Source organism: Sus scrofa, chromosome 7 (assembly GCF_054392235.1).
Source record: "Sus scrofa isolate SSC_HxYL_T2T_F1_AM1 chromosome 7, Sscrofa_HxYL_maternal_Yorkshire_Landrace_v2.0, whole genome shotgun sequence".
Classification (NCBI taxonomy): domain Eukaryota; kingdom Metazoa; phylum Chordata; class Mammalia; order Artiodactyla; family Suidae; genus Sus; species Sus scrofa.
Window position 1 is genome coordinate 89834293 of NC_139389.1, and position 26608 is coordinate 89860900.

Sequence of the window (26608 nt, forward strand, 5' to 3'; positions counted from 1 at the left end):
CAACAGAGTAGGAGGCTTCCCTTTCCTCCACACCCTCTCTAGGATTTATTATTTGTAGACTTTTTGATGATGGCCATTCTAACTGGTGTGAGGTGATACCTCATTGTAGTTTTGATTTGCATTTCTCTATTAATTAGTGATGTTCAACATCTTTTCATGTGCTTTTTTGCCATCTGCTTGTCTTCTTTAGAGAAATACCTATTTAGATCTTCTGATCATTTTCAATTGAATTGGTTTCATATACACACACACACACATATTGGTTATATATATACATTGGTTATATATATATGTATATACATATATAAAGCTTATGAGCTGTTTGTATATTTTGGAGATTAGTCCCTTTTTGGTCATTCATTTCCAAATATCTTCTCCCATTGTGTGGGTTGTCTTTCCATTGCTGTTGTTTTAATGTTTTCCTTTACTGTGCAAAAACTTTTAAGTTTAATTGGGTTTCATTAATTTATTTTTGTTTTTAGTTTCATTACACTAGAAGGTGGATCAAAAAAGACATTGCTACAATTTACGTCAAAGAGTTTCTGCCTGTGCTTTCCTTTAGGAGTTTTATAGTATCTGGCCTCATATTTATGCCCTTTATCCATTCTGAGTTCATTTTTGTGTAGTGTTAGAGAATGTTCTAATTTCAACCTTTTTACATATACTTGTCCAGTTTTCCCAGCACTACTTATGAAGAGACTGTGTTTCCTCCATTGTATATTTCTGCCTCCTTTGTCAGAGATTAATTGACTGTATGTATGTGGATTTATTTCTGGGCTTTATATGCTATTCCATTCATCTGTATTTCTATTTTTGTGCCAATACCATATTGTTTTGATGATTGCAGGTTTCTAATATAGCCTAAAGTCTGGGATCCTGATTCCTTCAGCTGTTTTTCTTTCTAAAGATTGCTTTGGCTATTCTGGGTCTTTTATGTTTCCTTAAATATATAAAAATTTCTTGTTCTAGTTCTGGGAAAAATGTTGTCAGTAATTTAATAGGAATTGCATTAAATCTGTAGATTGCCTTGGATAGTATAGTCATTTTAATGATATTGAGTCTTCCAATCCAAGAACACAGTATATCTTTCATCTGTTTTTGCCATTGTCTGTTTCCTTCATCAGTGTCTTATAGTTTTCAGAGTACAGGTCTTTTCACTCATTAAGTAGGTTTATTCTTAGGTATTTTATTTTCTTCGATGAAATGGTAAATGGGATTATTTCCTTAATTTCTTTTCTGATCTTTCATTTTCAGTGTATAGGAATGCAAGTGTTATTTTTAAAATCATGTTTATTCAAAGTGAATGATTAAATGAGTAAGCAATGATAGAAATTAGTCCCTTAAAAATGAAGTCTAAAAAATTAACTAATTAAATTTTAGTGACTAGAAGAACAAAATGTTCATATACCATCTTTCAAAAATCATTATGGTTAAAGAATGAGCTTTCTGTTACTGGAAGCATTAAAGCAGAAATGAATAACCATGGAATAGAATTGCCATATCATAAAATAATATTAAGATAATTTCTAAAGTCTCTTCTTATAAAAGTGTCTGTGTGTAATTAATGTAGCTTTTCCTTGTGAACTTTAATTTGGAATACAGATTTAATGGTAGAACAGTACTTGGAAAGTAAAATAATTTACTCATTATCCACTGCTGTTGAGCAATACATTTCAATAATCACTGATTTAAACAATTTTAATAGTCAAATTAACTAAATTGGAACAGTCTGATAATCTACCCTTCATAATACAAGAAATAAAGGAGATTCAAAGAAGGTAACAAATATATCAATAATTGGATATCCATGGCATTAAACAGATTTTTTTTAAGGAATCAGTTAGTATTGGATTATGAAAACAGCCCTAAACATAACGCATGATGCATGCCTATGCCTTTTAGAGTGAGAAATGTCTAAGGGATATGTACAACAAAACATGATTAGTGTGGGAGGAGGTAGCACTGGTTCATTCTTTTAGTCAAAGTTTATTGACTACCTTCTATTTGTTAACAAATAGGGAAATGTTTTTAAATGTTAAAACCTCATGTCTGACTTTAGAAGAATACTCTCTTTGGAGGCCAAACCTGTGCTTTCTTAATTTTAAGTCTTGACAATTTGCCTGTTCAAAATTCTATTGCCTAATAAACTAAAAAGATGTCAAGAATTATTATGAGAAATGTGGCTTCTCTGTCTATCTCTCTTTAGGTGGCTGGGGCAGGGGGTGGGCACAGTTTCCCTCATGACCTCAGTTATCTTAGAGGCACAAAAAAGCCACTGATTTTTCAGTGTCCAGTATTACTATTTTTCTTATTGTAAAAATGTGAGTGATAAATTAAAAATTCTCTGTCAAAGTGAAACCAGAAGTATCTTAGAGCTTTTCTGGTATAATTTCAAACTTGTCTAGTGACTAATTACAGTTCATAACTTCCTTCTGCTTTATGAATTTATATGTCTTGCATAGTCTCAAACTGGCTCCTTGCTGATTGCTATTCATACTTGAAGAGGTACATTATTTCTGAGCCAGAGAGTGGGAGAAATAGTGGGCGAGGATGAGCTGGAAAAGCAAAAAGTAAGGAAATCATAACTGCAGTTATGTGAACTGTCAAAAATGAAAATGGTCGGGCAGTCACCACCTAAGAAAAGAAATAAAACATTACCAGCTCTTCAGAAATACCTTATTGCAGTACAAAGGTTTTTTTTTGTTTGTTTTTTTAATTTCAGAGATATACTCCTTCAAACTGTCCTCTAAATCAGTATCCAATCTCAGGGAGTCTAAGTGTCCTCCTGTTTATAGGAGATGACACTTGAAAAGTGTATTAAAACACTTAAGCAAGTGATTAAGCACTGATTTTTGTTCTCAGATGGTCAGACATAAGGGCACAAAACGGTTGGTAGAGCAAATATATTTATTTATATTTTTGAGATGTAGTAATGAAAGAGATAAAACTCTGAGGTGAGAAAAATGAAACAGTAAAGAAGGAGAAGAGGGCCAGGGACAGTAAGAGACAAGCAAAAAGGGACAAATAGTAAGGGACAAACAAAAAAAAAATGAGATTTAAAAACAATAGCCTTTCACATATAATTTATTCACATTAAAAGTACAAAGATAAAGAAAATGATAAAGAAAAATGCCTCTCCAGTGGCATATATTGTTATGTACACATTGCTTTGGTAGGAAAAGCAACAGAAGGATAATGCACTAAAATGCTGTTAGTTCTTACCTCCAGGTAACAACAATATTGGGAGGGGACAGATACTTCAGCATTTGCTCCAAATATATCTAGTTAATTATTTGATTCTATTAAATTAGATTGTATCCATTTAGTATTTAATAAAGTAGTGAATTGAAAGTACTCTTTCGTTATCTTTTCATCACTTAGAGAAACATCTATGATATGGCCTACACACAAACTGAATTTTTAGTGTGAAAGAAGCCCTGAGAATGTCAAGACACAGTATTTTGAAGTAGTAAGAAGCAGAAGTTCATATAGGTCCTTAAGTCACAAGCACAGCTGCAACATGCCAGGGATGAACTCCTTGTCACCTGCCCATCTACATGATTCATCCAACTTCTGCTGGAACTGAAACTTGTATCTTACTCCACGTTATGACATGGTAGAAATAGAGCAAAAGAAAAAAGTTACATCATCCTAATTAACAGAATAGACATATATTTTAAATGTCCTTTTCTTACAATTAATAACCTTCTTTAGTTCACTGATATAACTTAGAAAAGGGTGGTGCATTATTACATGATGCACTTAAATCTGGGAAAGTAGGAAGCTAAAGATCCCTGAGGAGCATGACAAGCAGTCTTCCCAAATACTTAGCTCTATTTAATTACAGAGATGGAAAGTTTCTAAGCCCGGAGGCCACACTTTACAGTGTATATCTATCTGCCACACTGAGAAAGATGCTCTCCCACCATCACTGGTCATGGTAGAAAATTAACGGAACTTCATTTCAGACTAAAGCTAGAATCTAGAGTTAAGCCTTCTCAGTCAGGGACAAGGATCTGAGGTGATCTCTACGGAGTAAGTAGATCCCAGATAACTGATTTTTGGACCCTCATTTTCAATGGCTCTCCCTTATTTTAAGACTAAATCGTTTGTTTATTTTCACACTTCCCTGTAGAACTGAATGTTCTAAATGTGTTACATAGTTAATGCACGTACAAGAATTTTGTGTGTTTTCTCTTAATGAATCCCTGGGATGTCTGGATTACTAACAGCAGTTAGTAACTAACACAGATGAAAAACAGCTCTGCAATTTACAATCTCAGCATTCCCAGATGCCCAAAGTGGAGATCAGTTTTCACAAACCCTCCAACATATACTGATGTTTTCTAACTGTTTTTGGATTTTGCTTGTTCGATCATTTGATCAAAGTGGTAAATGCAGAAAAACCTCAGTTATTAACATTACTAGGCCTAAGTAAAATCCAATGAGGACAAATAATACAATTAAAATGATTTTAATATAAATGTGAACATCTTTTCCTATGTTATTGACTTTTTACATTGTTTGTGCCTTGGTCATTTATTCATGGGACAAAATGTTTTATTTCGGAAATCTTTTTTTTTTTTTAATATACTCTTCATCTTGAAAAACGGGAAGCCATTTCTACTAAATGGCTAACTTTTTAAAGTTATACTGGAGGCTTAGGAGTCAGGCATACCTCCCTTTATACTCCAGTTCCATTATTTTCTAGCTTATGACTTGGAAAAATCAAGCTTTCTCATCTGTAAAACTGCAATAAGCATAGTGCTTATGGAAAAGGATAATGTTTGTGAAGTGTTTATTGCAGCAACTGGTACTTAATAAGTTTTAGTCCACATATTAGTGTCAAGCCTGAAAAGAGCAAAGTAAAAATAAAGAGAGGGAGATATTAAGAGAAAGGCAAGGAAGAAAGGGAGGAAGGGAGGGAGAGGGGAAGGAAGGAAGTCTAGCTTTCCATTTTAGAGAATATTTGAAAAGTTTATGACCAAATGAACTAAGAGTTCACATTTTCTCCCAACAAAGGAAGTCAGGAGTGAAAGAGTTTGGTAAGTCTGTTGTATAAAACAATCTCAAAAAAGAAATCCCTCTTGCCAGTGAAGGGCAAGGGGCAGTAGTGTGTGGATCAGATATTGGTAATTAATTCCCAGTCCTGCTGAATGGTTTTATTATTAATGGTAAGGATTATTTATAGCTGTTTATCTTAAGCAGTGAGGGTGAATCTAAAAAGGAATCAATCTCTGTGTTTCTCAATCCCTTGAAGCTGCTGAGGGTGAAAACCTGAGCCTGTGCAGGTATGCGGACTCACTTGTTAAATCTTCAGCAGCTGGGTCTATAATTACCTACCTTTTCCTTTACTCGCCACAATCTGTTTCTCCCTCTCTCTTCCTTTTCCTATGTTAACTCATTTCATTTGAGTAATTTTCATTCATGTTGTTTGTATCCTTCTGGAAATATTCTCTTAGTTAAAATTATATTATGAGATGAACATAAAATATTGTTTAAAATGCTAGGATACTTGTTGAAGTGGTATATGTGAAATATCTTAAATTTTCCATCCCCCTTTTCTCTTTGAACATTAGGATCACAAAATCAAAATGTAATGTCTATGTTTTGGCTAGTCTAGTCTTACTGACGCAATACAAGAAGAGTGCTACCTTTAGTTTCATCAGAGGGATTCAACCACTATTCTTATAATTTCCTGAAAATTATCAAATTTAGCACAGGCTATATACCATAGTGCTTTCTGATTTCTGTTTTGTTTTGTTTCAATTCATATAATCCTGAAAAATAAGAGTTAGTGACTCTGAATATTTGTAACAGAAGTGGAATCTGACACACCTGACAGTTCAGTTACTCACCCTAGAACACACAGCTGGTAAATTAAAGATCTAGGGATACAGACAGTTTGATGATTGTGTCTGTGCTCCTAAACCCTGCATTATACTGCAATTTGGAAATGGCTCCTACATAAGCATTCCTACTTCTTCAATTTATTTTGATACATTTGTTTTTAAATTAGAAAAAAAAAAAACAAATATTCCCTCTGAAAACAAGTTGGGGATAAAGAAACAAGCACAAATTAAATGAAAATCACAAACCAGTGGAAATTTGGGACAAATTCTTAACATTTGCTAATGCAAAATGCCACTCGCACTACCCCCCAAATAAAAATATTTTTCCCCGTAAACGTTCTCCTGACTTATAAATATCTTTACATGCTGGTTAATGTATTCTTAATCTTTTTAAAAACCAGTGTTGTATAAATGTATTCACTTCATGCCTTATTCTAAAACATTTTGTATTACAAAAAATGCTGATTGTTGAAATAATATACATTTTGTTCATTTGTCTATTCTCTTTCCTTTCAATTCATTCCAAGACAGGATTACTGAGTCACAATTAAATTTTTTTTTTTACTCTAATACTTCATGCCCCCTGGAATGCTTGTACCACATCTCATGCCCCTCAGCTTAGATTGAGATGCACTGCTTCCCCAATCCCACAGCAACACATTTATTCATTCGGCTGAGGAAAAAATACAGAAATAGAATCTGCTTTCTGAATTTGTAGGAAATATATAAAGGCCTATTCAACCTCAAGTTTTAAAAATTAATTATGACATATTTCATTAAAATATTATCATTTTACTATTTCCTTGAGCCTTCTATCATCTAGAACTTACTTTTATGTAAGATACACTGTAAGATTAACTTTTATGTTTCCAGTGTTCATACACATGAATACTCTGAACTTATTGGATAACCTTTCATCATCCTGCATAACAGTGATGCCTTCTTCACTATATACTAATTTCCCTAATTTATGTCTCATTTTTAGCTGTGCTCTGTTAATTTATCTGTTCAACTTTACTCAAATTGATCATTGCTTAATTAGCATGTGTGTGTAATATATTCCAATCTTTTACAGAAAGCAGTCTCTTTCTCTCTTAACTCCCATTTTGGTTCTTGCTCAAAATTTCTGTAGACTTTTGAATGGAGTTTGGCTCACTTTATAATGTTCTACATCCACTTGACTTTTATTGAGAACTGCAGTTATTGATTAGAATAATTTAGTAAGAACTGATTTTTTATAACATTCACTCTTTTTTTTTAAATCAATTATCATGGTTTTAACTTCCATTTAGATCAGGATTTCAAATATCCCAGAAAAGTTTGTTTTTCAATAAAATGCATAGATCGCCTATTTGTTTCATTCATAAATGAGATCTTTTTACCATAGTTTTCCATGTTACTGCTAACTTCATTATATTTATTAGAATGATTTTACTACATCTAATAATATCCACTAAACTGTCTTAAATTTTTGAGATGGTTAATCACATGACTGTAAATAATTGTAGTTTTCACACCTTCCTTTCAATCATATTACTTGATTTAACCTTCTTGTCTATAGTACATGTTTGAAACATCGTGTTTCAGGCTTTCTTCATTGAGTTCTTGAGTTTAATGTTTCATCTATAATCAGATGTTGACTGTTGGTTTAAACATTATATTAAAAGCATTATATTCAACATTGTTATTAATTCTTCCTATTTTACTAGGTTTTTATAGAAATCAATTATGAAATTTATCCTGTGATTATCTAGTACATTCATTCCCTAGAATATTTATAAAAATACCCTCTGAAACAAAATATTGTTCATCTCTCAGGGCATTATTCTGTAGGATCAAGGATTTTCTCTTGATAGTCTCACCAAAGGCTTTAAGTAGAAACGCCATGTGATTATATTTGCTCTCTAGACAAACAGCTTTGGAAATAGACTATATAATGAAATAGACGTGGGGACAAATGGATCAGAGAGACCATTCAGTAGCATTTTCAAAAATCAAATTAGGAAAACAAAAGACAAAATGACAATGGAAATACATAAGGAACTGAACTGAGAAATATTTGAGAATAAAAACTGTGCAATCAGAGATGGAAATTAAAGGACAGAAAAGAGTGCCACACAAGTGGTTAAACTGAGCACCTGGAAGAATGGTAACGATATTACTAGGGGGTTGGTATCAATTAGGACACTATGAATTCAATTTAGACATGTTAATTGAAGATGGCTTTCATTTGTGGATACAGCTTTGGATATATTACTCTGAAGGGATGAAGCTACAGATTCAGAATTCAAAATGCAGGTACTGGTTAAAATGAGTGAATTGATATTGAATAAAAATAAATACCTGTCACAAAACTCTGAGTTGCATGAAAAATTAAGCATGAGCAGAGGAGAAATGGGCACTGAGTTAATGAGAGGTATTCAGAAGTCAGAAAGATAGGAGAATAATTATGGGAGGTCTGTCATGGAAATGGTCTGACTACATTCGACAAATTAACAGAAAACTTAGTTTACAGCGGATCAAATAAGTTAGAGTTTATTTTTATCACATTACAAATCTGAAAGACTATTGCTGGCTTTGGTTATGTGACTTAATACATCCTTTGGTTACTAGCTCCTTCCTAAATTTTCTTTGTGTTACTTATACAGATTTTAGAACTTTGTAGTTGCTGCACCTTTAGTCATACTGTTAGAATTAAATGCAGGGAAAAAAATTGACCATATAAAGGACCTTTTCTACATGAAGCTTTGTCTTTTCATTGAGGAAAAAAGCCCTTCAGACACAACATTTGTTTACATCTCATTGAACAGATCTGGGTCACATGCACCATCTTAGACTAATCTATGGCCAAGGAAAATGGGACTATAGTAAATGACTTAGAAAAATCCTATATCATGCTCTCAACTTGGCATAGGGCTATTCTAAAATTCAGAGATTTCAGAGTTCCTATTGTGGCTCAGTGGTTAACGAACCCGACTAGAATCCATGAGACATGGGTTTGATCCCTGGCCTCCCTCAGTGGGTTAAGGATCTGGCATTTCCATGAGCTGTAGTATAGGTCGCAGACATGGCTCAGATTTCCAATTGCTGTGGCTCTGGCGTAAGGCTGGCGGCTACAGTTCGTATTCAACCCCTATCCTGGGACCCTCCATATGCTGCCAGTGTGGCTCTAAAAGACAAAAATAAATAAATAAATAAATTAATTAAAACTCAGAGATTTCAGTCCACTACTGGAGAAAATAGAATTTCAGTTAGCTTAAGTGAGAAGACGATTGGCTTTATAAAAGCCAAGAACCTGACCGCATAGGAAATTATAGAATCAAGGTAACAATAAACAGTATCATTCTGCAGGGAGGTCAAGGAAAATGATGATTGAAAATTGATTATTATATAATGGATTTATAATCCAAGGGTTTTTCCATAGACAATGAATCTTGGAAATGGAATTGTTTTGACTTACTTATAAACAAAATGTGAGGGTTGCCAAAGAAGAGAAAAGGAAAATTAGAGAAGGAGAGAGTTCTTGTCATGGCACAGTGGAAAAAAATCCAGCTAGTGTCCATAAGGATATGGGTTCCATCCCTGGCCTCACTCAGTGAGTCGGGGATCTGGCATTGCCCTAGGCTGTGGTGTAGGCTGCGAGATAGGGCTTGGATCTGGCGTTGCTGTGGCTGTGGTGTTGGATGGCAGCTGTAGCTCTGATTCGACCCCTAGCCTGGAAATTTCCATATGCTGTGGGTGTGGCCCTAAAAAGCCAAAAAAAAAAAAAAGGATACAAGATTAGAGGTCTGATTTATTTTTAACAAATTACCTATGATAATTCATAAAAGTAGGCAAAACTTTAAACAAGTTTACTTGCTGGATTTTTGAGGAAGATCCAGGTGCACTTGAGGCTGCTGGCCTTGAAATGCATACTGCCATGGTTAGGAGTGTGAATTATGATGTCCTAATACTCTGGTTAAAAATTCAGGCTCTGACACTTGGTCCACTCAGGAGTCAATATCTTCATTAATAAAATTACTCTAAGAAAACAGCATTTCTATATGGAAACCTCAGATTTACATGAGATAATGTGCTTAATACAAAGCTTTGCATAGGGGATGCATCAATAAATATCATCTGTTAATATTTGTCTAATTAACATTTTTATTCAGTCTTTGTATTCAATACTTTACTGTATATAGAGTTCTATGAGCACTTTGCTAATGTTTCATGCATGAAACATTGCACAATCTGGGCACCTTAATTCCCTGGTAGATTACACAAAAACAAAACACGCACAAGTAAAGCAAGGTGAAACACACTAAACAGTTTCAGCTTGAAGATTTCTATTTGACCAGTGAAAGAAGAAAGTCAGCTAAGGGGAATTTGCAATCTCATGTGAAAACATTAATGAGAATGTGAAAAAAATGACTAAGATTATTCACCTGGCAGAACACCTAGGTAAGTGGGCAGGGAAAATGTCTAGAACCTTGAGATGCAAAATAAAATTTAAAAGTATGAAAATGGAATAGGACGGGAAGTAACCACATTTATCTGCATCCAAATTTTCAGAATTTTCAGTGCAATCATTCTTCTGACAACCATAATGTTTCTACATTCTCTTATTTTTCCTTTCCCAACTAAATGATCTATCAAAAGACAAACTAGCAGGATGAAAAGGAAATCTACCTCTGTACCACTGATTCTGACTTTTCATCGTTTTCTACCCTCAGGTGATATGACCATCAGCTCTTCTGCCCAAGCCAATGGAGGGACCAAATGAGTCTGCGGTTTCTGAGTTTGTATTGCTGGGACTCTCAGGTTCTTGGGAAACTAAAGTTTTTCTCATGATGATATTCTCCTCGATCTACTTAGGGATCATCCTGGGAAATCTCTCCATTCTGTTTCTGGTAATTTTTGATTCTCACTTACATTCTCCTATGTATTTCCTGCTTGCAAACCTGTCCTTCATTGATGTGGGGGTTGCCTCTACCACAGTCCCCAAGATGATTACTGATCTTTTAAAGGAACACAAGATAATCTCTTTCAAAGGTTGTATGACACAAATATGCTTCATCCACATCATGGGAGGAGTGGAGATGGTATTACTCATGGCCATGGCATTTGACAGGTACACAGCCATCTGTAAGCCTCCTCACTACTTGAACATCATGAATCCTAAAATATGTGTTTCCTTTGTCATCACTGGCTGGGTGATTGGGGTGATTCATGCTATGTCTCAATTTGCTTTCATTATAAACTTGCCCTTCTGTGGGCCTAACAAAGTTGACAGCTTTTATTGTGATTTTCCCAGGATCATAAAACTTGCATGCACAGACAGAGCCAGGTTTGAGTTTATTGTTGCTGCCAACAGTGGCTTCATGAGTATGGGAACCTTCTTTCTGCTAATCCTTTCCTATATCTTCATTTTGGTCACTGTCTGGAACCGTTCTTTGGGAGACTTATCCAAGGCATTTGTCACTTTGTCAGCTCACATTACTGTGGTGGTTCTGTTTTTCACTCCATGCATGTTTCTCTATGTATGGCCTTTTCCCAGATCATCAGTTGATAAATACCTGTTCATTGCTGACTTTGCTATCACCCCTGCCTTAAATCCTATCATATATACATTAAGGAACAAAGATATAAAGGTAGCCATAAAACGATTGAGCAAACGAGGACATTAAGTCAAATTTTGCTGATTGGATTTGTTTTGGAGCTCAAAAACTCTATATCCAACTGCCTTGTGAATATCTCCACTTAGGCAGCTGAGATTAATAACAGACAAAATTGATTAAATCATCTACCTCACTGGACAATATTCTACTACTTCTGTAGAGCATATATTCGTTACTTCTGCTAACATGGTATACATGAATCTACCATGCTATTATTTTATTATTTTAGCAGACAGCAGCATATCTACAAAATAATAGTTGAAATTGAAATTGTGACTATTTTGTTAATAATAAAACATGTAATAATATCCCTTCAGCTTGCCATAAAATTAGGCCTACAGTTTCCTACCCAAGAAGCTATTCTTCATAGGAAATATATTCCACACCGAAGGTAAAAATATCCCATAGGCAATTGTCAAAGCAGAAAATGCACTGTTTGTTTCATTGTGGTCTTACTGTATTTCAGGCCCTAATTAGAATTTTAATCAGTTTTAGCCATGAAGAAAAATCTGATCACAGATAGTGATGTTTTCAAATGTTATATATCTTATAATCTATAACAATCCCTTACCTTCTTCCTTACTTCTCTTCCTCCCTCACATTTAAACTAAAATTATCAGTATTTCCATATCACCTTTCCATTTATACCAAATGGGATTTTCTGGAAGTTTTGACAACTTTCCAGAAACATTAAGAGATGCTTCTCAGCTATTTCCTGGAACTTTTGGATTCTCAAGAGCAAAACACCTTCTTGCACCAAAAGGGATGTTTTCTGCATAGTCCAAGATCTCCCTACATACTGAGACTCAGAAAGGTCTGTTCTCACTTCATGATCCACAATTATATATTAAGAGTTGGCCCTGGACAGAGATCTATGATGTTAATTACTAGAACTTTCCAAACAGGGAATTGGTTAATAATGACATAGTTTGCTAAGACTTTCTGCAGCAAGAACGTGAAGAACCATATGGAAGAAAGATTCAGAATGTTATCAAAAATAATTATTTGTCATGAAAACAGAATTAAGATTTGAGAGTTTTATAAAACCAGAATGCCAACACCGAAGTTGCACTCAGAGGAGCTTAGACGCACACCCTAGACAGGGGCTTCCCAGCTCTGAAACTTGTAAGATATGCTGAGAAACAGACTTTCAGCATCAAACCCATTTCATGGAAGATTAGGTCCTAAGGTGTCAATGTGAGGTCCTGACATTTGAAATATATCCAGTTTCTCTGATTTTCCTTTCGATTTTCATATATTTTTACACCCCCTACATGGAAAGTTCTGTCTCAAATATTTGAAGATAAAAATAAAAACGCTTGAAACTTAAAGATCTACCTCTCCAACCTTAAATATTCTATTTTTTTAAAAAAATTATTCCTACAGCATTCTTTCACTGGGTTCTAATATAAATTGATTTTAAATAATTTAATATTAATTTTACCAATTAATTTTATAGTATTATTAATACTCTATCATTTGTGTATCAATACACAATACTAGTAACACCTTTCATGGAAAGTGTTAAGGGTATAAATCAGGCATGGTCTTTGGTATAATCAGCATCATTCAGGATCCCTTTCAGCTGAAATGTCCAGGAGCGGACAGACTATGATCTATGGCAGTCTTTAACATACCCTTTTGACCTCTCTAGAGAAAATCAGATCCTTCAAATTCTGATATTTTCAAATTCCAGTATCATTTTCCAAACTTTGCCATCTGCTGGCAAGTTCGAAGGCAGAAAAGTACTTTTGCACACATTAAGGGTGAATGCAGTCTAAATTAGACCTAAACTTTCAACAGCTTGTAGCAACATTAATGATCAATACATTCATACAACTCTTTTCATATTGCACACCATGTGTTTCATCTTTTTGAATAGGCTTCTTATGAAGAATTGCATTATTAAATGGACAATTAATCATATGATCCCCAAATCTCACTCTGATATTTATTAAAGTGAAATGAAAAGTTTAACATATAAATCTGTACAAGGATATTCACACAGATTTATTCTCAATCACTAATAATTGGGAAAATAACTCAAATTTTCAAAAGTGGAGATATCCATGCAATGGAACACTACCTACCAATAAAAGGAAGTTACTAATTCATGTTTCAAAATGGATGAATCTCAAGCACAGAGTGAGAAAAGTCAAATGCAAAAGGCAACAAACAGTATGATTCCAATTTTATAGTAGTTTTGGAAAAAGAAACTACAGAGACAGAAAAGAGACCAGTGGTTTCTTACGACATGGGTATTGTGTGTGGTTGAGTAAAAAGACCATAGGAGAATCTGCTGTGAAGTAAGAGAGTAGTGTAGCCTGGTCCAGTGGTACCTGAAAATAAATTATGAAATAGATATATGTATATACATACACACAAAACTCTCATTGGTCTTTCATTTAATAACTATAAGATTTATGGATGTTGCTTAGTCTCTTTTGCCTGTTTTCGGCTTTGTAATAAAGCTAAGTATCATCATGATTTTGTGAGGTGATACCTGAAAAGTGTGTTGTAGCAACCAAGCAATGAATAAGCATGGAATCTTTATGTTCTCAAAAACTGAGATGGTTTTGGACTTTAGACCTCAGGGCACAAAATGGCTCATAAACCAAATAAATTCATTTAAATGTTTTGAGATCTATAAATCAAAGTGATAAACAAAACTTTGAGAGGGAGAAAATGAGATACTAAAGAGGGAGGAGAGGGGCAGGAACAGAAAGACACAAGAGAAATAAAGGAAATAAGATTTAATAACAATAGTCTTTCTATTTATTTAATCAAAACTGCAAAAAAACATGTTAAAAAAAAAGAACAACTGTCTCCAGTGGCATATGTTGATATGTACACTCACCATTTTTGGTATGAATGGTAACAGAAGGATGCACCACACGATTGACAGTTGTTACCTTCAAGAATGGATGAGATGGGAAAAGAAGAAAGGAAGCAGCGTTTCAATATGTGCTTGAAATATATCTTACTGATTCTTGGAAACTTATTAATATTTCATTCATTTATTATTTCTCTAATAAAGTACTAAATCAAAAACAATCCGTCTGCTATCTTTTCACCACACAGAGAAACACCTATAATATTTTTAACACCCAAACAAGTAACATTCAGAACTCTGTTCAAGGTAGCATTGAGAATATTGACACCTAATATTCCTCCTATGTCCCAGGAAGCAGAAGTTCAAGTTGGCCCCTAAGTCACAAGCATAGCTCCAAAGTGACAAGGCTGAGCTGCCTGTCACTTGCCCATCCAAGTAAATCATCGAAGTTCTGCTGGGACTAGCTGGATTGGACATCTTAGTTCACTTTATGGCATGACAGACACACAGCAAAAGGAAGAAAGTTATATCCCCAAAATAAACAGAATAAAATATGTAAAACTTCCTTCTCTTACATTTTTAGTTGTAATTAACTGGATTTAATCCAGCTTTGAAAAGGGTGCACTGTTGCCTTTTGCTCTCAAAACTTTTCCTTAGGGAAAGCTGAAAACTAAGGATCCCCAAGGAGTGTGACAGGGAAAGGCTTTCCACCTACTCGACTTCATTTAAAACACAGATATGGAGGGTTCCAAACTCAGGGGGTACTCTTTAGAGTGCATATTTGCTGCAATGAGAAGGAAATACTCCCAGCAACACTGGTCATGGCAGAAAATTCACTGGACTTTATTTTAAAGTACAGGTAAAGACAAGAGTAGGCCTCTTCAGTCAGGGATGAGCATCTGGTTTCAGAGCTGAACTGTGTAAGCAAGTATATCCCAAACTATCTGATTTTTGAGCTTTCGCTTTCAATGTTTCCCCTTATTTTAAGATTTAATTTTCCTCAGCATTTTTTCCATACTTATCTACAGAGCTTATACTTCCAAATATGTTATTTTGTTAATGTGCTTATAGGAAAGATTATGGATTTTCTGCCCCAAATAATCCCTGAGATTTTTGCATTCCTAATAGCACTTTCACACACTAACAAAAAAACACGGCCTTTCAAGAATCATAAATGTTCCCAGATGGGCGAGTTGGGACAGTCTCCTACTTGTCCTGATATTTTCAAATTCCTCTTGTATTTACTTATTCTACCATTAACCAAAGTAGTAAACGGAGAAAAGTCTCAAATTTTGTCCTCATTAATAGGACAAATTACCACATAATCAAAAGACAAAAACTGAACTGATACTAATATACACCCGTACCTCTCTTTAGTTATTTTGTTTTTAGAAATATTATTTTATTTATTTATTTAAGAAACATGTTTTGTGTGAGAAATGAAACATTAGATTATTACACTAAATAGAATTTGAAAAACAAAACACCTAAAAAATAGTTTAAAACTATGCATTTTCCTTGCAGAAGATATAGATTCAACTCTTAGAGAAACTGCTTATGGAATATATTACTGCTAACATTTTTGATCAGAATATTTATTTTTGATACCCCAAGAAAAACTAATTCTGAAGGGTAGTGTTTTCAACTTGCCCTTCTATATTTAAGTACCTTCTCCTATTAGCCTCAAGAACAAGACCACATGTAAATTCAAAAAACTCATTTTCAACTCTGAGCTCAATACAATATAATTGCATTTCTGCACAAGAATTTTTCTGATCTCTATCACCTGGATATTAAGCTGTTCTTTCTGTCTAGAAGATCTTGGTTCATCTCCTGGATACATTAACATTGTTCTAAATGGAGGATGCAAACCACTCTGTAGTGTCTGAATTTATTTTCCGTGGACTTTGTAATTCAAGACAGCTCCAGACCTTCCTCTTCCTGCCATTTTCCACTCTCTACCTGATGACTGTGGTGGGCAACCTTCTTGTCGCGCTCTTAATCATCGCTGACTCTCATCTCCATTCCCCCATGTACTTCCTCTTAGCCAATCTCTCGTTTGTTGACTTCTGCCTTTCCTCAGTAACCACCCCTAAACTGACCACGGACTTCCTAAAGGACAGTAAGACCATCTCCTTTGGAGGCTGTATGACCCAGATTCTCTGTGTGCATTTCTTTGGGGGTGGTGAGATGGTACTGCTTGTAACAATGGCCTATGACCGTTATGTGGCCATCTGCAAGCCACTCCATTACTCCCACATCATGGACAGACACAAGTGCATCTGGCTAGTTTTGACATCGTGGATTATTGGCTTTCTGCACGCCATGAGCCAACTAGCTATGATTTTAGATCTTCCTTTCTGTGGCCCCAGAGTCGTGGACAGCTTTTTCTGTGATATCCCTCTGGTGATCAAACTAGCCTGTATGGACACTCATACTCTAGGAATAGTGATAAATGCTGACAGTGGGGTCTTGGCTACCACTTGCTTCATTCTCTTGCTGATCTCCTACACCTATATTCTAGTAACTGTCCGCCTTCACTCCAAGGATGGGGCCTCCAAGGCACTCTCGACCTGTACGTCCCACATTTCTGTGGTACTGTTCTTTGGACCCTGCATCTTCATCTATCTGTGGCCACCCAGCATCAGTTGGGTGGACAAGTTTCTTGCTGTGTTTTACACAGTAATCACGCCTCTCTTGAATCCAGCCATTTATACACTGAGAAATAAAGAGATTAAGAATGCCCTAAAGAGACAGATAAGTCAGCATGTGCATTCAAAGAGTAATTTTTAGATCTTTCATATAATCAGCAATTCCTAATTTGGTCACATTTTGACCTGTTAACTGATGTGGAGATATGCTGTGTCATAAGCTATATGTATCCACCAGTACATGGTTTGTTTTACTGCATTAAATAAATTCATTCAAATACAACGTTTATATTCATATCTCTTGGAGGGGATAGTATTTTGCATAAATGTTTCTTTGCATTTGTTAAAAAATAACCACGTGATAAGAATAATTTTTAAAAAGTAATAATTTCTAAAATTTTCAAATCACTACCCATGTTCCTAACACCATGCAAAGGTTTTTTTAACAGATTTTTTTTTTTCAGGGCTGCACCTGTGGCATATGTAAGTTCCCAGGCTAGGGGTCGAATTGGAGCTACAGCTGGTGGTCTACACTACAGCCACAGCAATGTGGGATCTAAGCAGTGTCTGCAACCTAGAACACAGCTCATGGCAACACCGGGTCCCCCACCCACTGCACTAGGCCAGGGATTGAGCCTGTATCCTCACGGATACTAGTTGGATTTGATTCTGCTGTACCACAACAGGAACTTCACTAGTTTGTTAAGTCACATATTAAATCACTTTGAGTTAATTATCATTATTCTCATTTATAAAATCACATCAATTACCCAGTGTAACTCTAGGGAAGTAGCTGGAGAAGTTACTAAAGATATTATCAGCTAGAAAGATACAGTTAGAAAACAAAAAATCTACATCCAGATAGAAAACCGAATGATAAATGAATCAAAATATAATACTATTTTCTCCCATTCTGTAAGTTATCTTTTTGTTTTCTTTTTGGTTTCCTTTGCTGGGCAAAAGCTTGTCAGTTTGATTAGGTCCCATTGGTTTCTCTTTGCTTTTATTTCTGTTGCTTTGGGAGACTGACCTGCTTAATCTCTAAATTATCCAAGCAACTTATACAACTCAACAGCAAAAAAGCCAAAAACTCAATGGAAAAATGGGAAAAAGACCTGAATAGACATTTCTCCAAGGAAATGGAGATGTCTAACAAGCACAGGAAAAAATGCTGAATATCTCTGATTATTAGAGAAATGCAAATGAAAACTCCTATAAGGTACCACCTCACACCAGTCAGAATGGCCATCATTAATAAGTCCACAAAGAACAAATGCTGGAGGGGGTGTGGAGAAAAGGGAACCCTCCTGCACTGTAGGTGGGAATATAAGCTGGTACAACCACTATGAAGAACAGTATGGAGCTACCTTAGAAAACTATACATAGAACTACCATATGACCCAGAAATCCCACTCTTGGGCATCTATTTGGACAAAACTCTCCTTAAAAAAGACACATATACCCTCATGTTCACTGCAGAACTATTTGCAATAGCCAAGACATGGAAACAACCCAAATGTCCATTGACAGATGACTAGATAAGGATGATGTGGTATATATACACAATGGAATACTACTCAGCCATAAAAAAGAACAAAATAATGCCATTTGCAGCAACATGGATGGAGCTAGAGACTTTTATACTAAGTGAGGTAAGTCAGAAAGAGAAAGACAAATACCATGTGATACCCTCATATCTAGAATCTAATATAGGGCAAAAATGAACCTTTCCACAGAAAAGAAAATTATAGACTTGGAGAATAGACTTGTGTTGCCAAGGGGGAGGGAGAGGGATGGATTAGGAGATTGGAGTTAAAAGATGAAAACTATTGCTTTTGGAATGGATTAGCAATGAGATCCTGCTGTGTAGCCCTGAGAACTATGTCTTGTCACTTATGATGGACCATTACAATGGGAGAAAAAAGAATGTGTACATGTACATGTAACTGTGTCACCATGCTGTACAGTAGGAAAAAAACTGTATTGGGGTAATAACAGTAAAAAAAATTAGAAATAAATAAATAAAACAATATTATTGCACTTATACTACACAGTGTAATCACAATAATTCAAGTCTTCAAGTCTTCATTTTTAACTGAAAGGTAGAATTTCCTGAAAATTTTTCTCTTAAATAACATGTGGAAAAGTGTTTGCAATTCCTTAAAACATTATTTCTTTTCTTCTCTAGGTAACTGGTTTTTATCATTCTTGTTTTATCTTGCATTAAAAAACTAATAAGGATGTATGGCTTCAAACAAAAATATTAGAGTGATGAGTGAAAAGCCAAAGGGAACCATCAATAAAGAAACAATAATTTTGTTCAAAAATATTAAAACAGGAGTTCCCGTCGTGGCGCAGTGGTTAACGAATCTGACTAGGAACCATGACGTTGCGGGTTCGGTCCCTGCCCTTGCTCAGTGGGTTGACGATCCGGCGTTGCCGTGAGCTGTGGTGTAGGTTGCAGACGCGGCTCGGATCCTGCGTTGCTGTGGCTCTGGCGTAGGCCGGTGGCTACAGCTCCGATTCAACCCCTAGCCTGGGAACCTCCATATGCCACGGGAGCGGCCCAAGAAATAGCAACAACAACAACAACAACAACAAAAGACAAAAAAAAAGACAAAAAAAAATTAAAACATCCTACAAATGAATAAAAATGATAAATAACCCAATGGATGGGAAATGGGCAAAAGATGTAAATAGGTATTTATTTCACTGATAAGAAATACTAATAGAGACTAAACTTTCAACCTCATGAGTAAGGAGAGAAATGCAATTTAAGGTCATAATGAAATACTATTTTTCATTTGTTAAATGGGTAAAAAAGAGAAATATAACAATAACAATAGTAACAAATCTTGAGAATATGCATTTACTGAAAATGTATGCCCTGTGGGGGTGTAAATTGATTTAACCACACTGAATAACAATTTGTATTGTCATGTAAAGTTGAACATTTGATTAAACAATTTGTCAGTAACCTATTGCTAAGTGTTTCCCATTGTCCATGTGTTTTTCTTGCTGTAAGAAACAGAACACCACCCAAGTTTTAGCTGGACACATGACTACCAACCTACAGAGCAGATTTTCTAATCTCTACTGACACTTGTGGCTAAATGATTAAATTCTGGCAAAAGAATCATGTAAGCACCTTTCAAGCCATCATTTTAAAGACATCAGTTCTGGATTCTTTCTCCTGTCCCAGTGGCTGAGATACAGAATACCTGTAGCAGATGCTTTGCAATCAGTAATGGAAGCCACAAGTTGAGAGGAGCAGAGCCAGTGCTCCAGCCTGGAGATTGATGGTCTCCAGAAGAAGACCATACACTGTGAATGTCTTTGGTATGCTATTTAACATCACACCACTGTTCATTTGTGCATTTTTTCTTCACGACTTATTCTGTTCTGTACACTTCAGATATTGTATAATGCAAAGTTAAGGAAAAATTAAAGACTTTCTCTTTGGTTTCTACAAATTTAAAAACAAACAAATAAAACAAACAAACAAAAAAAACCACAATTGCCCATTCACTGTAGTTTGCTAAGGAAAGCTTCACCTGACACTACCACCTCCCAAATGTATATGTATATGGACACATATATCAGACATAGTAAAATATATGCAGAAAGAAAATGCATGCAGTTTGGTCCTATGGTTAGTAGGGTTCAACTGAGGCAAGATTAAATATGTCAGCATCAAATGATCTTTCTAAACAAAATTTTATATGTAATATGACATAGTTCATAGCCCTGAATGATGTTCATCATTTGCTGAATAAAATTATATTGACACAGCTTTATAGCATGTTTATTTCTACTTCATTCCTGTGACAGAAGAAAAAAATCATGTTTCTTGCATCAGATTCTTACAGCAAAATCTAAAAAATTAATAGTAACATATTAATCTTTATGCCAATAAGTTAAAACGTTCATGATAACAATTTAAATTATCTAAAAAAGATGTAAAAATAATTACTGTCATTAATTTCCCAAAATATAAAAAAACAAGAACTGCAAACTATATCAAGAGATGTTTGCAGAAATCTGCATTACCCTAAACCAAATGAACATGAAAGCATCACTCAGATAGGTCTACAGATATACATGGGGATTTATAATGTCTTCTTGAAGTATTTTTTATTTCTATCTGGGGTTTTTTTTGGCTGTACCCACAGCATGCTGAAGTTCCAGGGCAAGGGATCAAACCCACACCATAGCAGCAACCTAAGCCACAGCAGTAACAACGCTAGATACTTAATGCACTGAGCCACCAGAGAACTCCCTTGAGATATTTTTAAAGTGAAATTATCTTGGAGTTCCCATCATGTCTCAACGGTTAATGAACCCGACTAGAAGCCATGAAGATGAAGGTTCTATCTCTGGCCTTGCTCAGTGGGTCAAAGATCCGGCATTGCCATGAGCTGTGGCATAGGCTGGCAGCTGTAGCTCCAATTCAACCCCTAGCCTGGGAACTATGCCACCAGTGTGATACTAAAAAGCAAAAAAAAAAAAAAAAAAAAATCTTAATTGTGATCATTAATATAAATCTTTAGTTTTAAAAGCCACCATTGATTCATAAGTGACTTGAATCCTTCATGTAACTTCTTTCACACCCCTTTATGGAAGGAATATAAAAACACTGCATCCTGTTTGACTCCTCACTAAGTTATATAATTAGGTCTGGTGGACTATAAAGTGAGGTCCCACTATCCCTTGGTTTAGAGCATATAAACTCCAATTCATGAGCAATTCAACACAAGTCTATTGCAAGTGATCCATATTTCACAAAAGATCACAATGGAAAATTTTTGAACTGAACGTTAATAAGAATAAATACCTATATAAGTACATATGGAATGCAACTATAGTCATGCTTGCAAGGACTTTATTATATATGTACATATTTTTAGAAAATAAAAGATGTATGCCAATGATCCAAGTATCCATATCAAGAAAATTAAAGAACAGAAAGCAGAAGAAAGAAACAATAAAACAAATATTAATGAAATTTGAAAATGTGAAAAATCAAAAAACAAAACCAAACCAAAGCTGTTTTTTTTAAAAAACCATGAAATTGACAGTGTATTAGTAAGACTGATGAAGAAAAAGAGAAAAGACACCAGTAAACAATGCCAGAAATGGAAAGGGAGATAGCTCTGCATATACTACAATTTTTAAAAATATTACAAAATTACATTATGCAAACTGCATACCAATAAATTTTAAAATTCACATGAAATGGGAAAATTCCTTGAAAAAACTACCTACTAAAGCACGAACATCTTTATGGTCCTATACCTAACAAACAAATTGAACTTTCAACTAAAACAAACATGTTCTGTCCCATTTATTACAGCCTCTCAACTCTGATTTCTGCTTCTATATTCTGCATTCTGATCCTGGGACTCTGCAAACAGCATTTCTCTTTTCCCATCTGGCTCCACTTTATGCTCTGAAGATAGGCCTTGCTAGAGGAAGACTGCAAGGTTTCAGAAGGAGGGAGGGACTCCCTCTTGTTTGCTTTTCTGGGCTTTCCCTCTGCCCCCCTGTGCCTGTGGGAGCAGTACCATAGCCAGTATAAAAATAGTCCTTTCTTCTGGCAGGAGTTGAGCCCAGGGTGCAGTTTTCCAATAGGTGCAGAACTAGTCTCATCATGCTCCTTTAGAGGTAGGAGCACCAGCAAGCTGACACCTATCTTCAAAGTCTGGGTCCCAGGCCTACAGGGTCTCTCCTCTCAGTTCAGAGAAAAAGTAGGAGCCAATATACATACCTCCAAGGAGGGATTTTCATTCCACAGGACCCCTCTTCTAAATCCCTCAATTTCAATAATTCTAATTTCTTAACTTTGTTCCTCCACCCCTCAAAGGGGTAGCTGCTACCTACAATTGTTACCTTCATATGAAAAGAGTTCTCCTTTTACTCTTTGAGTTATCAGTTTAGCAACATTATGTCTGGTTAATTTTTATATTAAACTCTGTTCAAATAATGGTTTTCCTCTTTGCTGACTGGTTTACGACTGGTACATCTTTCCAACTAGGAAAGTGAAGGCTTAAATGGTTTCCCTGCTGAATACTGTAAAGCGTTTAAGAAAGAAAAGGAAACACTTTTACATAAACAACTCCTGGGAAAAGAAAGAGAAGGAACACTTTTGGGGGAGCACTAAAACAACAGAATAGGATTGTCAAAAACATAACCCAGTGTCACAATTAATAATAATTCAAAGGATGCTGGCAGCTGAAAGCCAAAGCTCAAGCTTGGAGATTTCTGACCAATTGAAATCCCAAGCATTTTCACACTGCAGTAGGTTGGCCCCTGAAGGAGACATAACAAGTGAAGAAATCAACTTTAAAAATGAATGTATGGCATCATTTATAACAGGGAACTTATTTTGGTCATAAAACAAGTTCCACTTTTAATCTGATCTTTACATGGCTCACTGACATTCTTCAACTGATTCTACCCAATAAATTCATACATTCTAGTCTGATTTACCATTAGCAAACTAGCAAATATATCTTGCTCAAAAGATTCTGAAGATGAAGACTTCCCATTAGTTTCCCAATAGTAAATATCATCTAAAGGTTCAATTAACCTATATGCAAGGGGATGGACCAGGCCATTTCTGCCTTTGCTTCTATATTTTCTCTTTCTCCAAGATGTATACAAAGCATAGAGAATGGTTTACAGACCACAAAACGAGCCTATTTCTCAATTTATCTATGAAGCTAGTATAAATTTGACATGAATACCAGATAAATGCATTAGAACAAAAAAATATGGCATGCACTCTCCTTCATCTCAATGTAAAATCCAAAACAAAATGACAGTAAAGATTGTAAAACAATAATACAGTAATAGTAAAGATAGTAGAATACTACATTACAACAATTTAATTTTGAATCTGAAGTACAAGTTTAACAAGTGGAAATCAATCATCAGGTTAAGAAAAAGGAGAAAAATCATACAAACATGCCAACAGATACAGAAAGAGCATTTTGTTAAATACTCTTACATAATAAAACTGTTAGTTGTAGGCTTGGAATAAAAATAACTCATTTTGATAAATGATTAGTACAATATATCCCAGCATTGAAATATTTCAATCACCCCCATGGCCCTAAGAATGAGAATAACAAAACATGCTTCCTCTCAGTATTAATGTTTCCATTTTACTGCAACAAGTTTCCAGTGAAATAAGACAGGGAAACTAAACTATATAAAAAGATGGAAATAAATTGTTATTCTTCACAGACAAGATTTTTGTTTAAAAGTTACATATACTTCTATAGACTCTTCACATCTACATAATTACAATAGCCTGACAGGTAATATTACTTGTGTCATTTTTTTCTTCAATAAATGGCAAACTTGATGAACACAGGAATTGTTAGAGAGTAAAGATGAATATAAAGATAGATTTAATAGTGCTCTAGACAAACTACTGCACAGGAGAAAATACTTTTGAACCATATACCTGATAAGGAGTTATTACCCAAAACTCATAGAATTCATACAATGCAATAGCAAAACAAATAAACAACAATTGGATTTTAAAATAGGCAGAGGCCCTAAACAGACACTGTTCCCAAGAGAACATACAGATGGCCAATGGACACAAGAAAGTATGTTTAGCATCACAAATCATCAGAGAAACACAAACCAAAACCACAGTGAGAAATCACCTCATACCTACCAGAAAGGCTATTACCAAAAAGACAAAAAAATAACAAGAGTCGGCAAGGATTTGGAGAATGGGGAACCCTCATGGACTGTTGGTAAGAATGTAAATTGGTTCAGCCATTAAGGAAAAGAGTATTATATTCCCTGCCCCAAATTAAAAACACCAACTACTATATGATCCAATAATTCCCCAATCAGGAGATATCCAAGAGCTCATTCAGAATCTACACATTAAAATAAAGATGCTCCTAGTTAGTGTTCCTCTCACTTAAACAAGGGTCTTGGGACCCACATCAGGGACAGGGTCAAAGACAAATATTACAATAAGAAATGCACCACAGTTTTATCACTTAGGAAATCACAAGTGTTTCAGGAGCTCTGTGGCAGGAACCAGGGTCAGAAATAAATATATTTTCCATTATATCACAGACATGCTCTCAAGTTGGAATAGGACAACTCTCCTACTTTGAGAGATACTAGCTTATTATATGAACAAATGGAATTTCAATTGGCCACAAGTTAAGACGGGGACTGGCTTTATAGAAGTCATGGAGCCAAGTGCAGAGGGAGCTACAGAAAAAAGGGCATGATTAAACAGTGTCAAACACTGCAGGAGATCAAGGCAAGTAGTGAATGAAAAGTGATTACTCTACACTTGTGATGGAACATGATGGAGAATAATGTGAAAAAAAGAAAATATATATATGTATATATATGGTTGAGTCACTTTTTTGTACAGGAGAAATTGACAGAACATTGTAAATCAACTATAACAAAAAAAATTAAAAAAGAAAAGTGATTACTATATGAAGTATCTAGAATCCAGAATTTCTCTCTACAGATAAGGAATCTGCGGACACCAATTTTAGTTTACCAGTGAACAAAAGGTGAGAATAAGCTTGCCAATGAAGAGCTAGAAAGAAAAAGAAATATCCTGAAGGGGGCACCTAATTTAGAGATTTTATTTTTTTAAAAAAGGGTGTTCCTTAATAGGCAAAGGGAAATCAAAGGTGGACAAAGTCAACTGATGCATCCTTTAGGAAGTTCCAGGTTATACTTCAAGGGGCTGGTCTTGAAGAGCATCGTATTATGGTTTAGGGCATGGATTATGGTGTCTCAAGAATGGAAATACAAGTTTTGGCTCTGATGTTTGATGTCCTGTCACTCAGTTTTCACATATAAAATGAACATAATAAAACAATGTCTATTTTACAGAATCCTATTTACATAAAATGAGATAATGTGTTTAGTACAGTGGTTTTCAAGGTTACATGGAGGAATTAGTAAAATTATCTCATAATACTACCTGTGTTTAATAAACATTTTCTTACTAACTGATATTTACTCTTTTACACCCAACATTTTATTTTATAGAGAGGCCCATGCATGCACTATGATAATAATGTGTTCTAAGCAAAAATATTATAAAAATTTCAAACAGAGCACCTGATTCTACGGTAAATTAAAGAACAACAAAACACACACACACAGGGCATGATGAAACTAGTAGAGTCTGAGCCTTGAGATAACTATTCAATGAGTGCAATAAATTCAGATAAAGAGAAACTGCAAAATATTATGTGAGTTAGAGAAAATGTCAAGAACTTCTTCAGAAATAGAACAAAATAATTGTCTTGATAAGAGAATAAGAAGAAAGGAACTCCACTTACCTCTAACTAAAATATTTAAAATTTTTCTTTATGTAAACACAATCTCATCCACCAAATGTTTCCAAGTTATCTTTTTCTTATTAAATAAAACATTTCATTTTATATTTTATTGGAGTGCTGTTGATTTTCAGTTATGTATTAAATTTAGGTGTCCAGCAAAATAAATCAGTTATGCATATGCATATATACATTCTTTTTGCCCATATAGGTTATTAGACTATAACCACATAGGTTATCATTCTATTGAGTAGATATCCCTGGATTA

General features: G+C 34.9%; 2 protein-coding genes and 1 pseudogene across 6 annotated transcripts in view; 2 read left to right on the plus strand and 1 right to left on the minus strand.

The window, feature by feature from the left end:
- Nucleotides 1-26608, minus strand: part of LOC110261611 (uncharacterized) — a 310291-nt gene that overhangs the window by 112523 nt on the left and 171160 nt on the right. The window lies entirely within an intron of this gene.
- LOC106507722 (olfactory receptor 4F3/4F16/4F29-like) lies at nucleotides 10601-11536 on the plus strand (annotated as a pseudogene).
- Nucleotides 16203-17138, plus strand: LOC146401756 (olfactory receptor 4F4-like). Its single transcript, XM_084970453.1, has one exon. The coding sequence runs from the start codon at nucleotides 16203-16205 to the stop codon at nucleotides 17136-17138; it is 936 nt and encodes a 311-aa protein (XP_084826579.1).